General features: G+C 43.4%; 1 protein-coding gene across 1 annotated transcript in view; it reads left to right on the top strand.

The window, feature by feature from the left end:
• The window catches only part of DSTYK (dual serine/threonine and tyrosine protein kinase), a 60186-nt gene extending 37174 nt beyond the window's left edge, over positions 1-23012 (top strand). The window contains exons 4-13 of the mRNA XM_066600163.1: positions 1452-1687; positions 5568-5651; positions 6487-6663; positions 10908-11037; positions 11479-11635; positions 16811-16943; positions 18289-18402; positions 19651-19765; positions 21074-21208; positions 21348-23012. Of these exons, the coding sequence (XP_066456260.1) occupies positions 1452-1687; positions 5568-5651; positions 6487-6663; positions 10908-11037; positions 11479-11635; positions 16811-16943; positions 18289-18402; positions 19651-19765; positions 21074-21208; positions 21348-21529 (1463 nt within the window). The 3' untranslated portion in view covers positions 21530-23012. The remainder of the gene's footprint in view (positions 1-1451; positions 1688-5567; positions 5652-6486; positions 6664-10907; positions 11038-11478; positions 11636-16810; positions 16944-18288; positions 18403-19650; positions 19766-21073; positions 21209-21347) is intronic.
• Positions 23013-24053: the final 1041 nt, after the last annotated feature.

Genomic DNA, 24053 nt, shown 5'->3' with positions numbered 1-24053 from the left:
GGCGGTATGAGGGATGCTAGAAAGAGGACCTCACACAAGTGGTGGGAGTTCCATCTTTAATCCAGATCGAAGAACAAAAAGTATCTTCCCAATTCAGTGATTGCTTGACTTCTGGTCACTTTATGGCTCATCTTTATCCTTGACCGCGGCTTTCAAGTCTTCTAAGTGCAAAAAACAATAATAGTCATAGAACAGCAGCACCGGTAGATGTTCAGCAACCATGTGCGAGGTGTCACAAGAGATCTGATATCTGTGTGGTTAATAGCCGTTCACAATGAATACCACCATATACTAGACCAAATGGCTTTTATGGTAACCATTTATGATAGAGCTGTAGGGCTCTTTAAAACCTGCTCACCAGATCTATTATGGAGGTCAGTAAGGTGTCACAAATCTAAGCCTTGTTGGTAGAATACAAGCACAGATTAACACTAATATCGCAGACTTGCAACCCACTAATACCGGAACTGGTCTTTCCCATATTGGAGCCGTCACTGCCAAGACTGAATCACCGAAATTCTTATTTTTTTCAAATATGCATGTTTTCATGTGATACAGGGGGGCATGGAGGCTCTAGTACCCTGTTGTACCGCCTCTAGCTTGGACACAAGATGTGATATGGGGGGCATAGAGGCTCTAGTACCCTGTTGTACCGCCTCTAGCTTGGCTACAGGATGTGATACGGGTGGGCATGGAGGCTCTAGTACCCAGTTGTACATGATGTGAAGCTGGTGAGGAAAGATTGGTCATGCAGTATTGGCATTGTAAGGGCCTGGGCAAGGTGGCCTAAGAACCTTTTTTTTTTTTTCCAAGAAAGCTCTGAAGAGTCAAAACATAGCTGTTGTCGTCATAGAGGAATAAAGGACGTGTCTAATTGCACCTTGGATGCTGCCACATCTTGGTTTTATTTTCAGAGCTTTTATTGGACAGAGTATCAGAGTAGAGCAGTAAAATGAATCCTAAATCCCTGGTGGGTTAGTGATTTGATGGGCAAAGTGAACTGCCACTGCATTACTATGTTAGACACAAAGTGACACATGGCAGCTTCAGATGTGGTTTGTTTTTTTTTTTTTTTAGCAATTTTAAGTTGGGCTGTAAACTTTACATTTGTATCTGGATGCATCACACATCTGGCTTGTCGCTGTCCATACCAAATAATGGCCTTATATACCGTACTTTTAATTAATTTTTGAAAATGTGTTAGATTGGTCATGCTTTAGCTGTTTTTCCGATCTTTTATGTGTGCGCTAATAAAGCTGCCATAGTGTGCAAAGTATAAAAAGTTCTACCAAACCGCACCAGTCTTCTGCTACATGTGGTGTCGGGCATCGGCTGGCACCACTGAAGACAACTTGCGGTTTTTGTAGGTCTCATAATTCCCTTAACTCATGTCCGAAGAGGAAGGAACTTTTTGTAGTCCGTTTAACACGCGTTCTCTTCTGCTTATTCAGGCATCTCCATCCCGCAGAACGGAGAGCCCATCGGAGCTCAGGAAGTGAAGAGCTGCATCTTCCAGATAAAAGAGCTGATCATCTCACGGCTCAACCAAGCTGTAGTCAACAAACTCATCAACTCTGTGGATTATCTGCGGGAGAGCTTTGTGGGGACACTAGAAAGATGTCTCCGCAGCCTAGAAAGGTCCCAGCAGGAGTCCTTGTCACACGTAACCAGCAACCACCTGAAGCAGGTAGGAGTCTAGCAGGTGGGCAGCGTGGGCTTGGATGGCATTGAAGACTAAAGTTGGTTTTATGCAGTGGATGGAAGTTGGCCTTAGAATACACAACTTCAACCAAAAAAATATTACCTAATCGCCAACTGAGGTCTGCTCAGTTGATGACTGTAAGCCCTTTTACACGGGCCAATAAATGATTTAGTGTAAATGCATGTGTCAACTGAATGACGCATGAGAATTCTTTCGTTTCTTGTAAAGCCTCCCTCACACAGGCGGTTTTGTACAGCATTTAGCACTGCTCAAAACGCTGTACAACGCTCCCATTCATTTCAATGGGGCTGTTCACACAAGGCTGAAAACGCTGCGTTTTGAAAGCGTTGCATGTTCTGCTCTTGGCCGTTTTCAGCCCTGTGTCTCCCATTGAAATGAATGGGCTGCAGTTTCAGCACTGCTGCAAACACGGCACAACTTTGTACTGCGCTTTTATAGCAGTAAACGCAGCTTGCTACGCCAGCAAGTCTGAAAAAAAAGTTTACAGTTTCCTTGGCTGCGTGTTCAGCTATGCCGAAAATGCTGTCAAAACACTCAACATTGCTGAAACCGCAGTAAACGCAGCGCCTTAGGCCTCCCTCACATAGGCGTTTACTGCGGTTTCAGCAGCGCTAGCATGTGTTATGCCACGATGCTGAGGAGAAAAAACCCCCACCAAAAACGCCCAAAACGCGACACCAAGTTGTGCTGTGTTTTCGGCACTGCTGAAACCGCTGCCCGTTCATTTCAATGGGCGACGCAGGGTTGAAAACTGCCAAAGATAGAACACGCATCTCTGTCAGAGGGCAGTGTTGGAAACGCTGCATTTTGATGCTTATGTGAGCAGTCCATTGAAATGAATGGGAGCCTTGTACAGCGTTTAGCACAGCACTTAACGCTGTACAACATGCCTGTGTGAGGGCGGCCTTGGTCTTCAGTTTCTGCATGCAGAAAACTGATGGCTCGGCCGTGTAAACTGGCAGCTTTTAACCCCTTGAGTGGCGGGTTTCCTACCACCCTGTCGTGCCCACCAGGGCAGGTTTTTTAAAATGGTCTAATCATTGAATTTCAACTAATTTTGCAGTTGCGTCTCAAGAGCCATAACTTTTTCATTTTTCCATTGACCAGGCCATATGAGGGCTTGTTTTTTTGCGGGACAAGTTGTGATTTTTTTTTTTAAACAGGGGGGAGGAAAAAAAGAAATGGGGGGGAAAAAAGAAAAGGGGCCATGTCATTAAGGGGTTAAATAATGTATTAACTTCCTTCTCTGGGTGATTGCGACGCATGGATACCACATGTGATTATATTTTTTATTTTTTACAAAGTAAAGGGAGACAAGTGTTTTTTATTTTTTTTTCCTTTTTTTTTTTTTTTTTTTTTTTTGTTCCTTTAGGGGACTTCCACAGGGACCATCAGGACCCCTGATCACATTCCGGGGGTCCGATGGTGACAGCCCTTTACATGCTGCGGTGACAGCCCTTTACATGCTGCAGTCACATAGACTGCAGCATGTAAAGGGTTAACACAGCAGAGATCGGAGGTTTTCTCTGATCTCTGCTGTAAGAGCAGGTACCTAGCTGTCCTCTGACAGCTAACAACCAGCTCTCCCTGCCACAGAGACCATCGGCTGGCTTCTGACAAGCCGATGGTCTCTATGGCAACCTGTAAACAAAGCAGGAGGTTGCCGGCACATCAGCAATATCTTCTGCTGGTTTTTCAAAGCCCTTGCACTGCGCTGTGTGGGTCTGTGCAGGCAGAGCACACTGTCACAGCTTGTGGCATTGTGCTCTGCAGCTCCCATAGTGAAACACAGCCCGGAAATCTTCCGGGCTATGTCGCTATGAGCAGTAGAACTCGTCCCGGAAAATTTCCGGCGTGCCACTCAAGGGGTTAATCTAGGAACGACTGCTCCCCATTCAGTCAGTGATGAAGGTTCCCGTTTAAAAGTACAGGAAAAATTATTGCTGGTGTGACTTGTTGGGCATCTGTACCCAAAGATCGTCCCGTGGAAAAGGACCCTGATTATGTATATGGGGCACGCTTTAGCCTTTATGTAGGCTGCTTCCACACCTGGTTTCTGTCCTCTGCTCATTTTTTTTTTTTTCCATTTGGATTTCCGTTTTTTTTCTCCTCCATAAGGGTGCCTTTCCACTAGCCTTTTTTTTTTTTACGCAATTGTCAATGGGACTTTCTAATAATAACGCAATGCAGCACAACTTGCGTTTTTTGGTGCGCTGCGTTTTTAACATTAGAAAGTCCTATTGACAATCGCGTGAAAAAAAAAAACTCAGCGATGTGGAAAGGCACCCTAAGGGCTCCTTTCAACTGGCGATAGCGATATATTGCTGCGAGAAAATCGCAATGTTAAAATCGCATCGAAACGCTGCAAAATCGCAAGCTTTTGCGTTGCGAGAATGTGTTTTGCTATTTTACTGTATGAACAGAAAAATGCAAAACGCTGAAACAATCCTCCTGCTGCGAGGGTTTGTTTTTTTTTTTTTTAAATCCTCGCATCGCAGCTTGCCCTTAAACATCGCTAGAAGAAAGGTTGTCATAGAACAACATGTGTGGGACTTTTCTTGCGAGATCTCGCACTCTCGCATCGCACTGAAAACGTGCGATTACCTCACCAGTGGAAAAGAGCACAGAACCCAAAATCCTGAACGAAGTCTTAAAAGCAGCCTTGAGCCTTGTGTGGCACAGTGTTAAGGCAACAGAAATGCAGTCATAATCTCTCGCTCATAACCTGAAGCTTGCAAGTTCAATCCCCGAATAGTTCAGGTAGTCGGGTCAAGGTTGACTCCTTTTACAGACCTCGAAAGGATGGAAGGCTGAGTACCCAGCTTGGGGTGGGTAATAAATAAACTTACCTGAATGCGCTGCAAAATAGGTTGACAGTAGAGAAATACTGTTTTATACTCGAGTATAAGCCTAGTTATACTCGAGTATATAGTAGATAAAAAAAACCCCTTCAATACTTGCCTATCAGCCGGCATCTGTGTCCCTGGTGCAATGCTGTCCCCGGCAGTGCGGCCAGCTGCTGCAGTCTTCCCGGCTTGCTTTTGAAATCCCCGCCGTCAGTGCTGTGATTAGATCGAGTGCCGGCCAATCACAGCTATTTAGTGATATTGTGATTGGCTTATCAAGTACCGGCTGTGATTGGCCGGCGCTCGATACCATCACCGTGCCGACGGCGGGGATCTCAAAAGCAAGACCAGGAGAAGACTGCAGAAGCTGGCCGCACCGCCAGGGAGAGCATCGTGGCGGGGACACAGACGGCGGCTGATAGGTGAGTATTGAAGTGTTTGATACAATGCTCAGGAATGTGCTATGTACATGTGAATACGAGGAGTTTGTGTCAAACTCCTCCCTTCACTTTAGTACAGTTGCAATCCTCCAGTGCAGCTTTCAGCAGTGTCGGTGGGTCGGCAAGTGTTTCCCATTGTTCTGTGCGCACATGGCATGGTGTGCAATGTGTTTTTTAAAATGATGGTCGAGGCGTTCCAAAGAAACTCCCAAGGATGGTGCATGCTGCTATATTGGTGTCGTAGAGAATTGACGAGGCTTATGGCACTTTCCCTGATTGAACTCCTCTAACTATAGCATGCAGAAGGGTTATTTTCTTGCTGCCTTTCATGTTCCAGGGAAGCTGTTAGTCAGTCGGATTCCGTCCTGTCAGCAGAATGTTACACAACCTTCTTGTTTTATGGGTAAATGCACCGCCAGTGACTTTATTTCACTGGTCAGTAATTAACATTTCCTTCCCCTTCAATTGATGAATGATTTATTCTTTTTGTAAGATCAGTAAATACAGCACTGCCAGTAATGTCTGCTCACTTTCTAAGGAAGCAGTATGTCTTTCCAGATACTGAATGCTGCATATCACGTGGAAGTTACTTTTAATTCTGGATCCACAGTTACCAGAATGGTTTGGGAGCAGATCGTCCAGGTGAGCAGGGGACAACGTAAAGGACTCTTGAATCAACATATTAACCTCCTAGGAGAACACTGTTCTGAAAGGTTTTGGAACAGATCAGGGATTATTTTATGGTGATACCCTTGGATCATCATCGCCATGGCAACTTATCCCTTTGGGAGCAATAATGTAAATCTAGTTTCCATGTAACTAAGGATCAGCTAGATGTAGTGCACATAGTCCTGTTATGCCCTAATTATAAACTGTGATGCCCAGAGATGAAGGTCTAATCAAAATGATAACCTGGAATGGGGTTGTCCTAAGAACCCTTTGTTACAAAACCTGCTCTAATGGGGTGCATAGAAATAATAAACACTGTTATATATTTCCCTTTCTGTTTTTAAATTTAAAAAAAAATAGACAGTGTATATAAAGAGGAGAATCTACCTGACCTCTGTGTATAATACTGAAGGGCTGTGAAGTACGTAAGGAAGTGGCCATGGACTGAAGGGATGGAGCATGCCTTTAAGGCTAAAAAGGGGCTGCAACCTCCAGTCTGGGGGGTAAATTTGAATAAAAAAAGTTACCTTTAAGGGTAAAAAAAATGAGGAGAGTGGGAAGGGGGTGGCACATTCTGCAGAGGGACATCAGTACATGCAGTCTAAGGAGAATCTAGCGCACCTCTGTGTATACATATTTTATTCCTCGGTTCATCTGAAGTAACCACGACCTCATAAAATCTTCCGTGCGAACAGGTAAACACTTGCACCAAATTAACCCGGGGCGAAGCCAGGTAGATCGGCTGGTATATAATGTGTAACTATTTTATTGTCCAATACAGTATACTAACTGCATTTTACTCCTTTAGATAATTCAGCGCATTACATGGGTGAGTCCGCCATCCATAACCCCCGAATGGAAACGCAAGGTGGCCCAGGATGCCATAGAAAGCTTAAGTGCATCTAAACTTGCAAAGCGCATCTGCAGTCAGTTCTGTAAACGTCTCAAAAGCTCTCATGAAGCATTTGCGTCATCCCTTAAACAGGTGGGTATGTAAAGTGCAACTATTACGGTATGCAGTGCTAGTGCGGAGCCATATCTGTTCTTAGAAACTGATCCAAGACATTGGCCCCAGTGCTAATGCTATGCGGATGTTCTGGCATATTATTCTTGTTTCCTCCCTGAAAGAAAATACTCAGGCTCCGTTCACATGAGTGTGAATATCGCATGTTTTGCATGTTGCGAGATGCACAAAACTCACGTGAGTATGAATACCATGCTTTTGAATGGAGTCCTACACATGAGCTATTTTATTTTTTTCCTTTGCATTCCTTGGAACACATCGCCCATTGTTTTTAATGGGACAGCCAAACATCGCATGCCGTGCAATATGTTTCCCATTGAAATCAATGGGGGAAACTCTTGCCAATCCTCTGGACGTGTGAAACAAGCGCAGCAGGATTGGAACTTCACAGAAGTAATGTGAGGTGCCTTGGCATGAAAAAGGCCTGGGGTCCGCGAGTGAAATCCCTGATATCGCACTTGCCCATTTGAAGGTAGCCTAAGACTTCCTATAAAAATTGTCTTTTGCCAGCAATGAAGCAATCCTCTGAGCTCTATTGGCTTGGAGAAGAGAGCAGTACCACTAAAATGGGAGTAATTACAATGTTTTAGCCATTTTTGTTATCTTGATCATTCTTTGCATTTTCGGAGTGCTGAAGGTTTAGGATATTTGGAGCATAAGTGGAGTGATGTAAATTACTTTCTTCAGAATTTGTAAGAATTGTCCTAAAAACTTCATCAAAAGCCCTTAATTGTGGATTTGTCTGACCTTCTAGGCAGTGTGCTAACAGCATGGATGTTCATAGTAAAGGCTTAGTTCTTCAGATTTTGATAAACCTGTAGTGAAGCTTAGCTTTAGGAGCCACTGGAGGTATATTGTGAATTCCTTGGGGGGGGATGTATATATAGATTCAGATTACGGAAATTGGAAGCAACAGGAAATTGGTCTATAACTTTATCTGTATAGTTTTCCTATTTCCTGCTTCCTCCCTTGACTTGTGTTGGTGCTAGAGCCTATAGAAGGATAGAAAACTATGATTTCTCCGCATGTCTTGGTGATTCATAGCAGCATATAGCTTAATCTGTTAAGGAGCCTTTAGTTTATACACACGCTACAGTTGTATGTCTTTCAGGCTGCTTTCACACAGGCTGCAAAATCGCGCGACCTTCCACCGATGCGACAGCGCTATAAAACGCACGTGTGCGTGTAACCCATGCTCATCACTGGGTTCCTTCACGTTAGTGATGTTTTTACTTCTGCTATCCGGTGGGAGTAATTGCTGCATGCTCTAGCTTTCTGCAATGTCAGATTACATATATATTTTTGTGTAGCCTGTTTCTCTCCCGGGAGCCTCCTTGTTTATCGCATCGCACAAACTTTCTATGTTTAACATTATAAACTCCCATTGACTCTCAAAGTGATGCAATGTTCTAAAAAAAAAAAATTTTTCGCTGACGCTACAAAATCGCGTGAACAAAGCTGCGACATCGCTGTGAGTTTTGTAGCAGCCATATCGGTCGCCTGTGTGAAAGGGGCCTCATGGGAATAATAGCTGTGTGGAACTTGTACATTCAGCTCTCAAAAACCTTAGGCGCTGTTCACACCACATTTTAAGCTTTCCATTAGTTATAGTGGAGGAACTTCTAACAATAGAATGTGTTGCCCATACAGCCTCCTTCCCTTCATCACAGTAGATGTTGATGGGCACTGCCTGGGATTCTTTCCTGCTTTCTGTTCTTCCCCGACCAGTGAACACTCCAACGCTGCTTCCACCACTCTCCTCCCCTTCAGCGGCAGAACTACCCTAGTGCCCCGAGGATCTCTCAATGGTGTCCGTTTTATGAACAGTTGCGTCCACCAGGGTGAAAAAAGCTGAAGGGAGCCAGGGAGGAATGATGGTGTCTGGGGGAATAATGAGGAAAAACTCTCCCTGAGGTATCTGTTTAACAGACCGGTGATGGATGCCAATCAACAGTATCTCATCTGTAGGCTATTAAGGGCTCCATTAAAAAAAAATAAAAAAATTCCTTAATGGTGCTATGACTTCTATTTATTTTTTGTATGGAATACCAATCGGACTAGAACCAAGCGATCCATCTTTTGGCTTTGGCCTGGCAGTGCAAGGCTATGGATAGGTTTGGCTTAGTGTCTCATGCTATAGTCCAGAGCTGCAGTGCGAAATGCATCCTCCGTTCCCACACAGGGTGTCTTGCCACTTTCAGTACAATGTGAATGAATGCAGCACACTAGTTCTTTCTATAGACATATACTTTTGTGCACCTGTTCTGGTATCTTGCTATGGGACTAATCCCTTCTAATGCCAAGTACGGGTTTTGCTGCGGATTTCATTTGTAATGCAGGCAGATTTTTGGACTTATTCCGTAGCAGACCCCATCTGTGGACTCTAATACAGACTCTAAATGAGGATGAACACAAGATGAGCTAGGATTGAATGTTCTGTGTGAATTATATGCATGCAAAGGTTTGACGCTAGCATGAGTGTACAATAAGCCCCACATCTGCGTATAGTAAATGGCGTTATCGGAGGTGGGAAGGAGAGTAAATCCATTGTTATAGTATGACACAAGGCCCATTTACACGCAACAATTATAGCTCAAAATTCAAACAAGCACAAATGAGTGATCGTTACATGTAAATGTACTTTTAGTCTGAACGATTATTTTATGGTGCACTTAAAATCCATCCTTCAGCATGCTGAAAGATCAGCGACAGCTTAACGAAAACTGCACGATGTCAGTGCAGTTAGACACAACGATTACTGGTCAACAAATCAGAATTTTATTTTTTTTTCTGTATTTGGTTTGGAAACTGGTTGATTTAAAGGGGTTGTCTCGCGGCAAACATCAAAATTTTACCTTACCCCATTCCCCCTGTCACCCCCCCCCCCCCCCCCCCCGGCATAAAATAGCAATTTAAAGCTGGTTTTTAAATCGCTTGCTACTCACCGACCCGACGAAATATGGAGTTATAAAAATCTTCTCCCTAAGATGGCCGCCGGTCTTTTCCCAGGGATGCACTGTGGTTTTCTCCCATGGTGCACCGCAGGTCTTCTCCCATGGGCTCTGTGTGTTCCATTGCTGATTCCAGCCTCCTGATTGGCTGGAATCGGCACACGGGGCGGAGCTACGATGACGCGGTGACCAGCTCTCCGGCACGAGCGGCCCCATTCACCAGGCAGAAGACCGCACAGCGCAAGCGCGTCTAAAAAAGCCAGAAGACATCAGAATTAGACAGATCCATGGCGACGGGGACGCTAGCAACGGAGCAGGTAAGTGAATAACTTCTGTATGACTCATATTTAATGCACGATGTATATTACAAAGTGCATTAATATGGCCATACAGAAGTGTATAACCCCACTTGCTGCCACGAGACAACCGCTTTAACTAATTTTGGGGTGCTGAATTCAGTGGAAGAATCTGATTCGATCTATGATGTCACATTTCTGAGATACACAGCGCTATTACATAGACAATAATACAGTATTGCCAAATATTGTCTGGTTTTAATTTCCCCCAAAAAACCTCAGAACTTTTTTTTTTTTTTCTGGTAATGTATTTGACTAAAACTCAAAAAAATACCGCTATGTTGAGGTAAGAATGAAGAGAAGTGCTTCATGCAGATTACAACAAACACTAAACAGCTGTGCAGATGGGCTCATGTCGGTAACCTTCCTGCTCAACTACGGTACATTGTTCTGCCATCTAGTGACCATTTTTAGAACTTCATTCACTGTGTATTACATTCAAATAAGAGTTTAGCTTTTGTCACTTTTGTATAAATTTACCAGAAAATAAGTACAGACGCAAAAACCTTTTTAAAGAAAATCTAAATTGTATCACGTAAGGTTTTTATGCGTCATTTCTAAAGGTAAATTCAGATTCTACACCCAAAAATCCATGTTTTTTTTTATCACACACCAGAAGCAAAAATGCTGTTGAGCGATTTTTCTCCCTCCACTTTAAAAGAATTGGCAATCTTTTTGCATAATCACTTGAAAGATTCTTTGCATGTAAATGGGCCCTATGAACTGTCACATGAGCATATTTGCCCACGCAATACACAAAAAATAGAATGGACAGAAAAATACAGAAGGTATGCAATGCCCAGTGCACAAATATGCATGTTGATGCATGTACGCCTTTTTCCCACAAGGTTTTGTTTCCGGTTTCTGGTTTAACTTTCATTTTAACTTTGACTTTTAGCTTGAGGTTGATCACAGTGGCAGACTCGAAAAAACTGAAGATCTCTGGCTAAAAGTTCGTAAAGAGCATGCCCCACGCCTGGCACGACTATCGCTGGAAAGTCGATCTCTGCGGGATGTTTTGCTACATGGTAAGAGGCTTTGGTATCAACTCCTTTTAATTATTCATTAGTGTTGGGAATGTTTAGGCTTCTTACACATAATTACATGATTAATGTAAATCTATCTTTCTTCCTATCTTTCTGATGTGTGTTGAGAAGAATCTTGATGTAAATAGTGACTTATTAAAAATTCTCCAGTCCTCAATTTCTCTATTACCGAATATTAGTTGTCAAGTGTTGGCCCCTTTTTGACAGTCCGTGAGGTGGTAATTATACTGCCATGGGCAAGTTGTCCGTGTTGTAGTAATGCTGGATAGATTAGGGGTTAATCTGTGGGCTGTGTACTGATATTACATCTTCTAAACCCTGATCTAAAACTTATTTTAACAAAAGTTCTATCATATAAGCCATTGAAAATTTTGCATTCAGTTATAATTTCTGTATAATTGTCCACATTTTTAAAATCCATAGGCAAGCCTAGGCTGGGCCGAGAGCTGGGAAGGGGACAGTACGGTGTTGTCTATTTGTGTGATAGTTGGGGAGGACATTTTCCTTGTGCCTTGAAGTCTGTTGTGCCTCCGGATGAGAAACACTGGAATGACCTGGCTCTGGAATTTCACTACATGAGGTAAGCTGTGTACAGGTTTTATTTGCCGGTATCCCCTTGCTATTCTATGTACTATTCTATGTACAGTTATCAGCAGAAAACTTTATAATTGGGCTATTAGAGGAGTGCTTGTAGGTACTTTCTCTCTATTACACTTGTCCCAAAAAAATCCTGCTCTTAGTTGTTTTGCTGCAAATCTTGTCCTGCAGTTCCATCTCAGCAGATGTATAAATGATGAGAGTTGTGGTGATTTAGATGAACGGTCTTGTCACCTGAGACCCTAAAAGTGGTTCCACCCTTGGCCTATAAAAGGCTCTCGGAGGCTCCTTGTGTGCAGTAACTTCTTCCACTTGTGTAGAGCTTGTTGACCACTAGACGCCTCTACGACGCAGAGAAGAGATTTCACCCCGTTACCAGAGTCTGAGAGGGGAGCATTATTGGGATGTGAGAAGCTGGATGGTCATATTGATGAATTGTCCCCCCACCTGGGCCGTTCTGACCAGACTGTTAGGAGGTGTTGGCACCAGTGGATGTGTGAGGGCACACAAGGTGACCGGGCTCCGGACACCCCCGACAGACCACCAGTAGAGAGGAGCGTCTGACTGTACAACAAGCACAATCGGGTACAACTGTTTGCCATACAGAGACATATGGTGCCATCTTTACAGGTCCTTGTGTCTGTTAGTACCGTTTCCAGGTGCTTGGCTGAAGGACATTTGGTCTCACGATACCTGTTATGTACTGGCTCTGGCACTCATCCAGTCGCCTCTTTGCAGTGGTACAAAACTGGACTGCTACAGAGTGGGAAACGGGTCATATTCAGCAATTCATTTGGTTTAGTTTGTGCACTGACAAGTCTGGAGACCTCTGGGTGAGTGCCTCAATGCTGTTTTTGTGCCATGGTGTATGTCATGCCTTGGAAATGTTTTGGACCCCTTGCTCTACAGCACAGTGAAGACTGTCATCAAGAAGTTGATTGATTTGGTACAAGAGTGACCTTATAAAGAACTGGACATACCTCAAAAATTGATAAGAGCAGAAGAAAATTTTGGGAGGTGGCCAAGAGACCTACAGCAACATTAAAGGAGCTGGCGAGTACTGGTTGTGTAGTGCATGTGACAACCATCTTCTGTATTCTTCATACGTCTGGGCTATAGGGTAGGGCAGCAAGACGGAAGAATTCTTCTTTTATTATGAACAGTTCAAAATATCAGTCCCCTTTTTAGCACAAAACCCTCAGGCTTCAGCTGATGCAGAGTAATTTAACCATTCAGCACGACTACAACCCAAATGAGTCCTCCAAATCGCCAAGACAATGGCTTTGCCAGAAGATGATCAAAGTTTTGGAATGGCCCAGCCAGAGCCCAGATCTGGATCCTATTGAAGATCTGTGGGTGACCTGAAGAGGGCGCTACGCACAAGATGCCCTCACAATCTAACAGGTTTGGAGCACTTTTGCAAGGAAGAGTGGACAAAGATTGCCTAGTCAAGATGTGCCAAGCTGATAGACACCTACCCAAAAAGACTGACTTTCTAACAGCATTCAAAGGGTACATCAACAAAGTATTAGTTTTAAGGTGTGCATATTTATGCAACCACATTTTAGTCCACCCTAAAAATTATTTTTATTGAATTGTACAGATAACTGGTCACATTTGAAGGTAACATAGAAGACAATGTCCATCTAGTTCAGCCTGTTTATCCTCCTATGTTGATCCAGAGGAAGGCAAAAAACGCCAAAAGCAGGAGACATTTAGCCCATTTGGGGGAAAATTCCTTCCTGACTCCCTAATGGCAATCAGACTAATCCCTGGATCAGCCCCTAATAGTTCCTACTTGCCTGTATACCCGGATTAACAATTAACCTAAGATTTATATCCTGCAATATCCTTCCCCTCCTTCCCCTCCAGAAAGACATCAAGTCCCCTTTTAAACTCCTCTATGGATTTTGCCATCACCACATCCTCAGGCAGAGCGTTCCACAGTTTCACTGCTCTTACAGTAAAGAACCCTTTTCTGTGTTGGCAATGAAACCTGCTTTCTTCTAGACGTAGCGGATGCCCACTTGTTACAGTCGCAGTCCTGGGTATAAACCGATCATGGAAGAGATCCTTGTATTGTCCCCTCAGGTATTTATACATAGTTATTTGGTCGCCCCTTAACCGTCTTTTTTTCTAGAGAAAATGATCCCAATTTTGATAGCCTCTCTGGGTATTCCAGTCCCTTCATTCCATGTATTAGTTTAGTTGCCCTTCTTTGAACCCCCTCAAGCACTGTAACATCCTTCCTGAGCACCGGTGTCCAGAACTGTACGCAGTATTACATGTGGGGCCTGACAAGTGCCTTATATAGTGGGAGAATAATGTTCTCGTCTCTCGCCCCTATACCTTTTAATGTACCCCAAGACTTTATTAGCTTTTGCAGCAGCTGACTGGCATTGGTTACTCCAGTTTAATCTATAATCCACTAGTACCCCCAGGTCTTTTTCCATCTCACTTTTCCCTAGCGGTACCCCATTAAGTGTATATTGGTGACATCTGTTTCTCCTGCCCATGTGCATAACCTTAAATGTTTCAACATTGAACTTTATTTGCCATTTTGCTGCCCAAGCGACCAGCTTATCTAGGTCCTTTTGTAGCCGTACCCTGTCCTCTGTTGTATTAATTGTCTTATATAATTTTGTATCATCTGCAGATATTGACATTTTACTGTGCAGTCCCTCTATCAGGTCGTTGGTAATAATTCTGACATAATTCCTTTGTCAAATTTTTAACATGACAAAAACATTGCCTACATAAGAGGGGTGTGTAGAAAATTAGTAGCTTGGAGACTTAAAAACAACATATAGATCAACAGTACAAAACTAACCCTTGGACCTGAACCTGCAGGACTCTAATGGTGTTTAGGATGCAGATAATACAGTATAGTGACCCTGATTTTAGCAGTCTGTCACTAAGGCCTTAATCAGAAAGCCTTAGGTTATCTCATGGGAAAGCGCACTCATACACACACTATTCTCATGGACAAGTTTCCACTTTGACCAATGGTCCATGTGGAAAGTCTGTCCTATTACTGGACCAGAGTAGGACATGCAATGTTTGCTGTCCATGGAGATGGATTCCTTTCCAATGTGGTTGACGCAAGTTGCACCCAATATTTTCGGACACAATGCACATACTATTGTCTGAGGCCTTGTGCCAATTGCTAAGGGAGCGGATGTTCTGGGGTGGCTTATTAATCCTATATTGACTGCTGTCCCTGGCTGACAGTACTCTTCATATGCACAGTAATAAAGAGCCTTATCAATCAGTTGCAGGGAGGTGGGGGTGAGCAGTGAATATTGAGGTGTGCTGGACTCCTGGTTCACCACAAACTTTGAAATGCAGCTTTTCTAAAACTCTTAACAAAATCCGTTTAAATGACAGATTGCTGAAATCTGTATGTCTGTCACTATACTGTAATCCCTGCAGCCCGGCCACCATTAGAGACCTGACTGGTTCCCATTAAGCTGAAATTCATTTACGCCATGTAGCAAATCAGTGGGATGAATGTGCACTTTCTGACCATGAACAGAAAAAATACAGATCTGTTCACCTGAAAACATGAACCATCCTCCAGATAGCGTGCACGGAATCCATCCCAAGAGCCAAAGGATCTGCAAAAACAAAGTCCAGCGCTAGACTACTAAGTAATAAAAGCTTATTAGGAAATGCAATAGAACTGCGTGGGCGTGGGGAGGGGATAAGATGTCTTCTGAAACACGTAGCTGATCATGGTACTAACACGGCTTATTTAAATATACCTGTGATAAAAGCAATCAATCCTGGAAGGCAAAGGTAATGTGGCATAATTATAAACACATTAACAAACAGCCGTGCGGCCATCAAGAAAGCATTCGTAATGTGAACAAATGGGGAAATGGCTCTGCAACAAAAACCCCACTTGTCCTCACAGCTTAACAGTAGTAATCTTAGATCCCCAACTCATTGAAGTAAGTGATTCTTTTAAGTACCTTTGGAAGCAGGAGTAGAAATGGGTCATGGTTTTCTTCAAACACTTCGTATTTGTGCAAAAGCGCTTGTAAGTGTCAGGTGGCGGCAGATTCCAGCATTAAGTTCTGAGAAAGTCTCTTACATATTGTAAGTTGCACACATGGCATTAATTGTAATCCCATTAATGTAATTGAAGAAACTTTACATTCTCTTTGTAATGGTGGACTTAAACGCTATCTGCAAAGCTTGTAAATTAGCTTGCGAGTCTATAGTACCCACAGGGGAAAAAATTACATGGCTGTCAACTAGTATGTGCTGTGTGTAACTTACAGGCATATCCCTCCACATCTTCTGTAACTGAACTACCTAGATCATGTAAACCTCTCAAAGTTTGTCCCATACACGTTCTGTTGGTGATAAATCTGGCGCCAGGGCAGCCATGGTACTGTGACAATCTTATGGGTGCTTCCTGTGGACACCCTTGTGTGTGCAGCTGAGCATTATCCTGCTGGAAGCCTCTTGGAAGCCGCCATGAGAGGAACACATGTGGCTACGATGGCCCGCCAGACAATCACACCAGCAGTAGGGGCAGTGTGCCTCTCCACAGCAAAGGCAGGATTGTGGCGCTCACCCCGAGGTGCCCAAACTAAAATTGGAATCCTCACTGAAGACTACATGGCATCACTGCAAATCAAGTCAGCAGTGGGTGTGTCAATGATGGTACGTTTAATGGGTGCCGAGAAACCAAAATCCCTCCAGCCAAGCTCTTAGAAATGGTTTCGACAAACACTAGTGTAACAATGACTCCACCTGTCTCTGGATGGCAGACAATGAAGCCGGAGCTGCTCATGCTTGTCAGACAATCCTCTCTACTGGTGGTCTATTGGGGGCGTCCTGAGCCCGGTCACCTTGTGTGCCCTCACACATCCACTGGTCCCAACACCTCCTGGACAGAACGGCCGGTGGGGGACAATTCATCTATATGACCATCCAGCTTCTCAGTGGGGGAGCATGAATTCTGTAGGCTGAAGTTCTTAAACACAACTGTGTCCCCAGATAAACCCTTTAAAATTATTTGTTTTGCTTGATGGCCATAATAAAACTGAAAGAGCAAAAATATGTCTGAGAAAATTGAAATCCAATTTCTTGGCCACACTTTTTGGTGCTACTCCCAGTTGTAACGGGTTTAATTTTCTCTCTACAGGTCACTACCAAAGCACGAGCGTCTAGTGGATTTGCACGGTTCTGTGATTGATTACAGTTACGGAGGAGGCTCAAGTATTGCAGTGCTGCTGATTACAGAACGTCTCCATAGAGACCTCTATGCTGGTCTTAAGGTGAGAGCAGTACTGGCAGGCTACTTTCCTTTTAGATGGAACTGCTTTAGTAAAATGTTTGTATGGGGGTTGTACAGGGCACCTTCCCTTGGGTTATATGTGGTATTTCAGCTCTGCTCCATTCTCCAATGGATTTAAGCTGCAGTACCAGAGACAATTCATGGGCAGGTGTGGCGCTGTTCTATGAAGATGGCAGGTATTTCTGTAATCAACCCTTAAGCTTTCATCAAAGATCGGTAATGGTAGACGTCACACCCAGGGGTTATCACAAAGTTACTGGATACAGTGTGTGTGTATGCTAATAATGTTTGCTTGTAGATTGGCAAAATTCGGGCAGATTTACTACTCAAAATATTAGTCTTTTTTGGCGCAATCTGTGCCAGCAAACTGTTGCATGCTTTTTGCCACATTTACTATGTTTAGACTCTTTTGTGCCCTTTTTAGATTTGGCCTAAATTGCACCAAAATGTTAATGTAAACTAATTTAATGAAAAGGTGGTCTAAACTTGGACTACACCGTCTCAATCTGTGACCTCCATCATTCCACAAAGCTGATGGGTAAATCTGTTGCTTATTAAGATTGTCTAGCCTATTAGGGCGCATTCACACTCGGTGAAAGGAGTCAATGGACTTCCATGCACACGAATACACAGAAATAAATCGTGTTTTTCATGCGCATGCTGATCTGTACAAAGCGGGAAATTTAAAGTTACACTGCATGTCCGTGCGTGAGTGGTATGCAGCCATTCGCAGTGCACTTGTGACCCATGTGCAGTCTCTGCTGGCAGAGACTAATGTGTTGCACATATGCCCGTGTGAATGAGCCCTCAGGCAGTATTGGTGAATGCCCCCATTGTGGTGGTCCAAATGGTTTTTACATGTATATATTAGGAAGTGTGATTCTGTTACACAACTATATCTTCATAATGCTTTTACTGGAAGAATGTAATACTTTGCCTTTTTTAAAATGCACAATCCCTTTTGCTTGTTTGAATGCACACAAACGACTGTACGACAGACTATAAGCACTTTGCAGGCCTAAAAAGCATTGTTGGCTTGTTCACTTATCATTCGGTTTAAATACAGATCATTCAGATGTTCTCATTCGCTTTTATAGCGAATGTGAAGGACTGGACGTTTTCTTGTATGAAGGAGCCAGCAATGTATCTGGCTGTCTAAATGGGCTGCATGAGCGAACTGTGGCATCGTTCGTTCAAACAATAAATCTGCTCTTCTAAAGTTACACTTGGGCATGCATGTATGATGAGGTTACTAGAGACTCTGAGAAGTCTGTACTGGGCTTCAGTCTGTATACTCGACAACAGCGCTACCTTTCTCTTCTCAGACCGGGCTTTCTCTGGAAACACGGTTGCAGATTGCCTTAGATGTGGTGGAAGGCATCCGTTTTCTGCACAGCCAGGGCCTGGTCCATAGAGATATTAAGCTGAAGAATGTTCTGGTAAGAGGCTTTAGAACTATAAACTTGTCAATTTTCAACTTCGCAATTGTATTCTTAAACCAGTTTTGTAAAGTTGCTTCTTCTGATGAAAACCCCATCTTATGGGTCCACCAGCATTTGTTCTGTAGCACATTGGTTATCTCCTGATTGCATTAGCAGACTGTCACCCTACTGACGCCATCACAAACTCTCGGAGGAGCAGCACTTGCCTTTTGGGCTATCACTATTCCTGATATAGGGTTTTAAAATGTACAAAGCGCATGTGAACACAGTACGGTGGTGATCCGCTTCCATCGCTTTCTGGCAACCAGAACAGGGTAGCTTGCAACAAAATTCTTGTTTAGTACTTGTGGATCTGTACATCGACCTCCTCTTCTGTGTGTAATGCCGGAAGCGGAGACCCTGTAACCATTACATGATGCTCTGTTCCATTAACTTGCACATCCGATTTTTTTTTTTTTATTTTTTTTTTTTTTTTTTTTTTTTTTTTTTTTTCCCTGGCATATGTCAAACAGAGGAGTCTGACTCATTGCAGTAATCAGTAAAAATGTCACTGTACAGCAAGTTTTATAGATTCCCCCCTTCCCCTTGTCAAGCTTCCAGTTGCCCTGGTAATCCATTAATACTTTGCTGTCATGCTGGGGGTGTCAACACGGTGACAAAAAGGGCTCCCTTCCACTGTCATCTGCTTACATGCTGCAGTAACTGTGGCGTAAGGGGTTATCTACCAGAATTCTGAGGTTTCTCCATTCCTGGCAGTTGGAGCAGGAGCCTGGCTGTCAATCCGCTAACCTGCATGTACATCTTTTTAAGGCAGTGGCTTAAAAGCCCATTAGTGAGGTCAGTAAAGACTTATTTCAATCTAATGGGTTGAAAGCATACATGCTGCAATGTACATGTGTTTTTGTAACTTTTTTTTTTTTCTCACCTTCATCCGCTTCACACACCCCTGATATGCCAGGTAGATAAAAAGCCACCAAAAGGATACTGCCTTGGCCTTCATCAGGAAGCTTCCTATGTATCTGGAGTGTGTACACTGGAAGTGTTTCCTGGCATATATCTAGGCACGCATCACATGTAGTGTGAATATAGCCCAAAGCTGACCAAGCCAGCTGATGCGTTTAGGGTGCGGTAGTTACTAGTCAGTGCATTGTATGCAGGGATTGCCTGCTATAGCTTCCATAGGTGAATCTGGCAAATTCTGCTTTGCTGCTGACATGTCTATTATTGTATCTGTTACCTTTACAGTTGGATAAAACAAACAGGGCAAAGATAACAGATCTGGGTTTTTGCAAGCCGGAGGCAATGATGTCTGGCAGCATTGTAGGAACTCCTATACACATGGCACCAGAGCTCTTTTCAGGTAAACCTCCTCATTTAGAGACTGCAGTGGTATGCGTTATTCTTAATCTGCATATAGTATAAAATCTCCACCCCTTCTATATATACTTCTGTTCAACACAATCTATCCACACAGAAGTACATGCTCCTTTTTTAGTTTTTACTCTTTAGAGTGGCTTCACATGAACGTAATTTGCTGCGTGCCACCAGCATGACAGTTTACAGCAATTACTGCTGCGCCAATGCTTAGTTTACATTGGCAGCAGCGGTCAGGTGGCTTGTTGACCCACTGCAGCCAATGGAAGGCCGGCAGGGACATCGGTGACGTGCCTCAGGGCTTCTACACTACAAGCCAACGTGACAGGTTTATCGGAACTCACCAGACCGGGTGGCATCACCTCTCAGATGCCACAGCAGCGGACTGGCACTGTGATAAGTATATTTCTCTTATGTAGTTTTGGGCATCGGGAGCCCAAAACTACATCAAAGAAATAACTTGGAAAATCCACTTAAATCTTCACTAACTCTTAAATTGGGGGTTCTAGAGAACGGTAGAACCAGGGTAGTTAATGTAAACCTGAAATTACAGGGTTTTAGAAATTGTCAAAAAAGTACAAATAGATTGTTTAACTTCTATGTCGCCCATGACGTCATAGAAGACCTCTGGACATCATTCACACTATTTTTTTTTTGACACTTTTTTCCACTGTAGCTGGGGGCATCCATAGGAGCAGCAGCCATTCCCAGTTACAGAGGAAAACAACCCCTGTAGTAAAGGGAGTCACTAACAAAGCTGATCAGGGTCTGCTAGGACCCTGCAGCTCTGCTGTAAAAGGGGGCACCCGGTGGTCATGTGATCACCGGGTCGCATGGTGGAAGTAATACTTCCACATTCTTTATTTTTTTTAAGTGCAGAACGTCATTAAAACAACTTCTCCCTTCTCCTCCGGTCCTCAGCTGATTCTGACAACCTGAGGACTTGACCTGCTCCTGCTTAATTGCAGGAACAGAGGCTTCAACCCCGTGCCATATTTCTGCTATTAATCTAGATTAAAGCCCAGGACCAAACGCCGTATATTAACAGTGCTTGGTCCTTAAGGTGTTAAGCCCATATCTCGGAACAGCTTAGCATCTCACAAAATGTGCTGTTTAACACTCACTAGATCAGAGTGATTCATACATAACCCTACTTGGATACTGTGGAATAAATCCGTGTATCTGAATATAGTGTGTGGATTAATTTTATGTCCAGGTTCTTGCACAGCAAATCTAAAAACAAGTCTAAAAGCTCAGTTGTCCGACTTACTGCTTTCTTCGATTTGTCCTTTAGGAAAGTATGACAACTCTGTGGATGTTTATGCCTTTGGGATCTTGTTTTGGTATATTTGCTCTGGATCAGTGAAACTCCCAGAGGCGTTTGAGAGATGCTCAAGTAAAGACCACCTATGGAATAATGTCAGAAAAGGTAAACTAGAGCTTGGCGAAATGTCCTTAATGTGTACAAAGTATTGGGTCTTCTCGGTGTATATAATCTGCCTACGCACAATGACCTTGGCGAGGAGACCTTACAGGATGACTGAATCACCCTTATTCTTCACTTACAGGTGCTCGTCCTGAGAGGCTTCCAGTCTTTGATGAGGAGTGCTGGAAGTTAATGGAGGCCAGCTGGAATGGAGACCCCAATCAACGACCCCTTCTGGGCATTGTGCAGCCCATGCTACAGGGTATCGTGGACAGACTTTGTCGCAATCAGGAATCTAACAAAAACATGGAAGATTCAACCTGAAGACAAAACACATCTGTAGTACTTCTGGAGATTTTAGATGCTGCCTATTGACTTCCCATACAGCTGGGAGGTGTAAGCGCCTTGTGTGACTCGGCGCCCCCCCCCCCCCCCCCGGCCCTCTGCATGCTGTACTGCAATAGAATGAAGTTACGGAATGAGAGATTCCATTTGCACACGCAATCTCCTTCTGAGCCCATTTACTCCACTGCATGACTGGTGGCTTTTGGACAAACTTTAACAAAGCAGCCAGGTTACAACATGAAGAGGCTCTTTTTAGTAGGATGTTGCATGTGTTTACATTGGGTGCTTGAAAACTGTGTGACACTCCTGGGCTTATGACAAATTCTTGTACTTCCCATAGAAGTCATGTGGCTTTCTTGATCCAAATTGAATGCATTACTAAATGAACACTATTGGGTTGTACCCCAGAAGTTCCCTTTTTAAAGGCCTATTTCATCCCCTCTCAACAGCTAAAAATAAGAAGAAACAAAACTTTCCACGTAATTTGCAGTTCACCCCTCCAACTTGTGTTTTCCTAGAATGGCGCAGTGCATGTCCTATACTACGTACTGCATTCAACCCATAGTGTGGAAGCCCTGATTGGATTGTCTAATTCATTGTGTTTTGTGTTATAGGTGCTGCACGTTTTAAATGCACTCTTGTTGTTTTAATGTTTATCAGTATATGTTCATTTTAACTTTTGTTAACTTTTTGACTCTCCAGAGGGGGGGAATAGAAGTCTCCTATAGCTGTTAAACTGGAAGTGTGTAGCACTTATAAGTTGTATAGTTATTGGAGGGATTTCTGTAAACAAAACATAGAATTTTTATGCAATTTTCTGCTTTAATTCCACAGTTTTAGAGATCTGTTGGCTGTCAGTGAATGGAAATCTGTCACCAGGTATTCCTGATCACACGGGTGCATGACAGTGCACTCTTGCTGTGTCCCTGTGTGAGAAGAACATGGCCAGGACAGGATTTTAGCCCCTAGACGTAAACTATGAAAGTTTCAATTGCCACCGGCAAACCTTTGAAAGCTAAGGAATTTATAACACCATGTATATTCGAGAGCTGGAAAGCATTCTCCAACTACAAGAATACACTTTATTTACCTAAAATGTATTACTGGTACCTGCAGTATAGAAGTACTCTTTCAATGAGGCTTCGCCCGCAATGGTTTTAAGCATTTCACTGTGCACTAAGCACCATTAACCTTGATTTTGCTAATGTTTTCCTATGTGTTGTGCATTTGTTTACCTAGTAATGAAACACTATCATCTATGAGCAGTGACTAGAGCTGACTGTTCTGTAATGTACTGTACTTGTACTGTCCGCTGTTATGTTACGTGACTTTTTTTTTTTACTTTTTTCCCCCTCAGTTAAACCAACACAAAGGACTTGTAAAATATGTCTAATATGGGCTCCTAGTTTTTAAATAAGTTTAATGGTCTACAAACTATTTTATTAAAAGCTATAATAATAAACTGTGCCTTGCTTAATGTATTGTGCTGTTTCACATTCTACCATATGCAGTAAACGTTCAGTATTAGAAGCTTAATTGGGTTGTCTGGGACTTCTAGGAATGTTTCTGTTGCCTGACACCGCTGTCGCGCAGGCAGCAGATCGTACTGGAATTGCTGGTAGAGCTTCTATTGAATGTAATTGAAGCTGCACCAGCAATACCAGTCCCAGCTGTTCTATGGTCAGCCTGATCTGCTTCCTGCATTGGCTGTAGTGACAGGGACGCTGGGGATCCTTAGCTGCAGACCCCTGACTATCATATTGAAGACCTGTCTTCAGGACAGCTCCTCAAAAGAATTCCAAAAAGTGACAGACAACCCATTTAAGAACTAATAGTTCTGGAGACTGGAGGGTAGCCACTACCCATGCAAAGGTAGGTAAGGTGCATTTAATACGGCGTTTGAGCTGTGGCTTTCCATTGCAAGTTTGTCTAAATAAGGAAGATAAAATTACTACCTCTGCAGCGCCACTTATTGGAGAGGAGCATTCCTTCATATCAATGTCAGACCCTTTTTTATACAGGTCTTTATAACCATGATTAGGAATAGGAAACTAAGCCAGAAAACCATGTACAGACAGCTGTTTCATGGCGTTTGCTCCTCATCAGTGTACAGTAGGTTGCTGGCTTAGCTGGTGAGAGGCCAGCGATGTGGGTCAGGAAGGATGTCTCCTTAAAGGGGTGGTCTCGCGAAACAAAGTGGGGTTATACACTTCCGTATGGCCATATTAATGCACTTTGTAATATACATCGTGCATTAAATATGAGCCATACAGAAGTTATTCACTTACCTGCTCCGTTGCTAGCGTCCTCGTCTCCATGGTTCCATCTAAATTCGCCGGCAGCTTGCTTTTTTAGACGCGCTTGCGCAGTCCGGTCTTCTCCATTCAGCACGAGCCGCTTCAGTGTGCTCCCCGCTACAGCTCTTCTGCGCATGCGCAGACGAGCTGTCACTGCTCGGGAGCGCGCTGGAGCGGCCATTCTGTACCTTCCTCTGTTAGAGGAA

The sequence above is a fragment of the Eleutherodactylus coqui genome, chromosome 4 (genome assembly GCF_035609145.1).
Source record: "Eleutherodactylus coqui strain aEleCoq1 chromosome 4, aEleCoq1.hap1, whole genome shotgun sequence".
NCBI lineage: Eukaryota > Metazoa > Chordata > Amphibia > Anura > Eleutherodactylidae > Eleutherodactylus > Eleutherodactylus coqui.
Note: the sequence above shows the minus strand (reverse complement) of the source record. Positions and strands in the feature narration are given on the sequence as shown.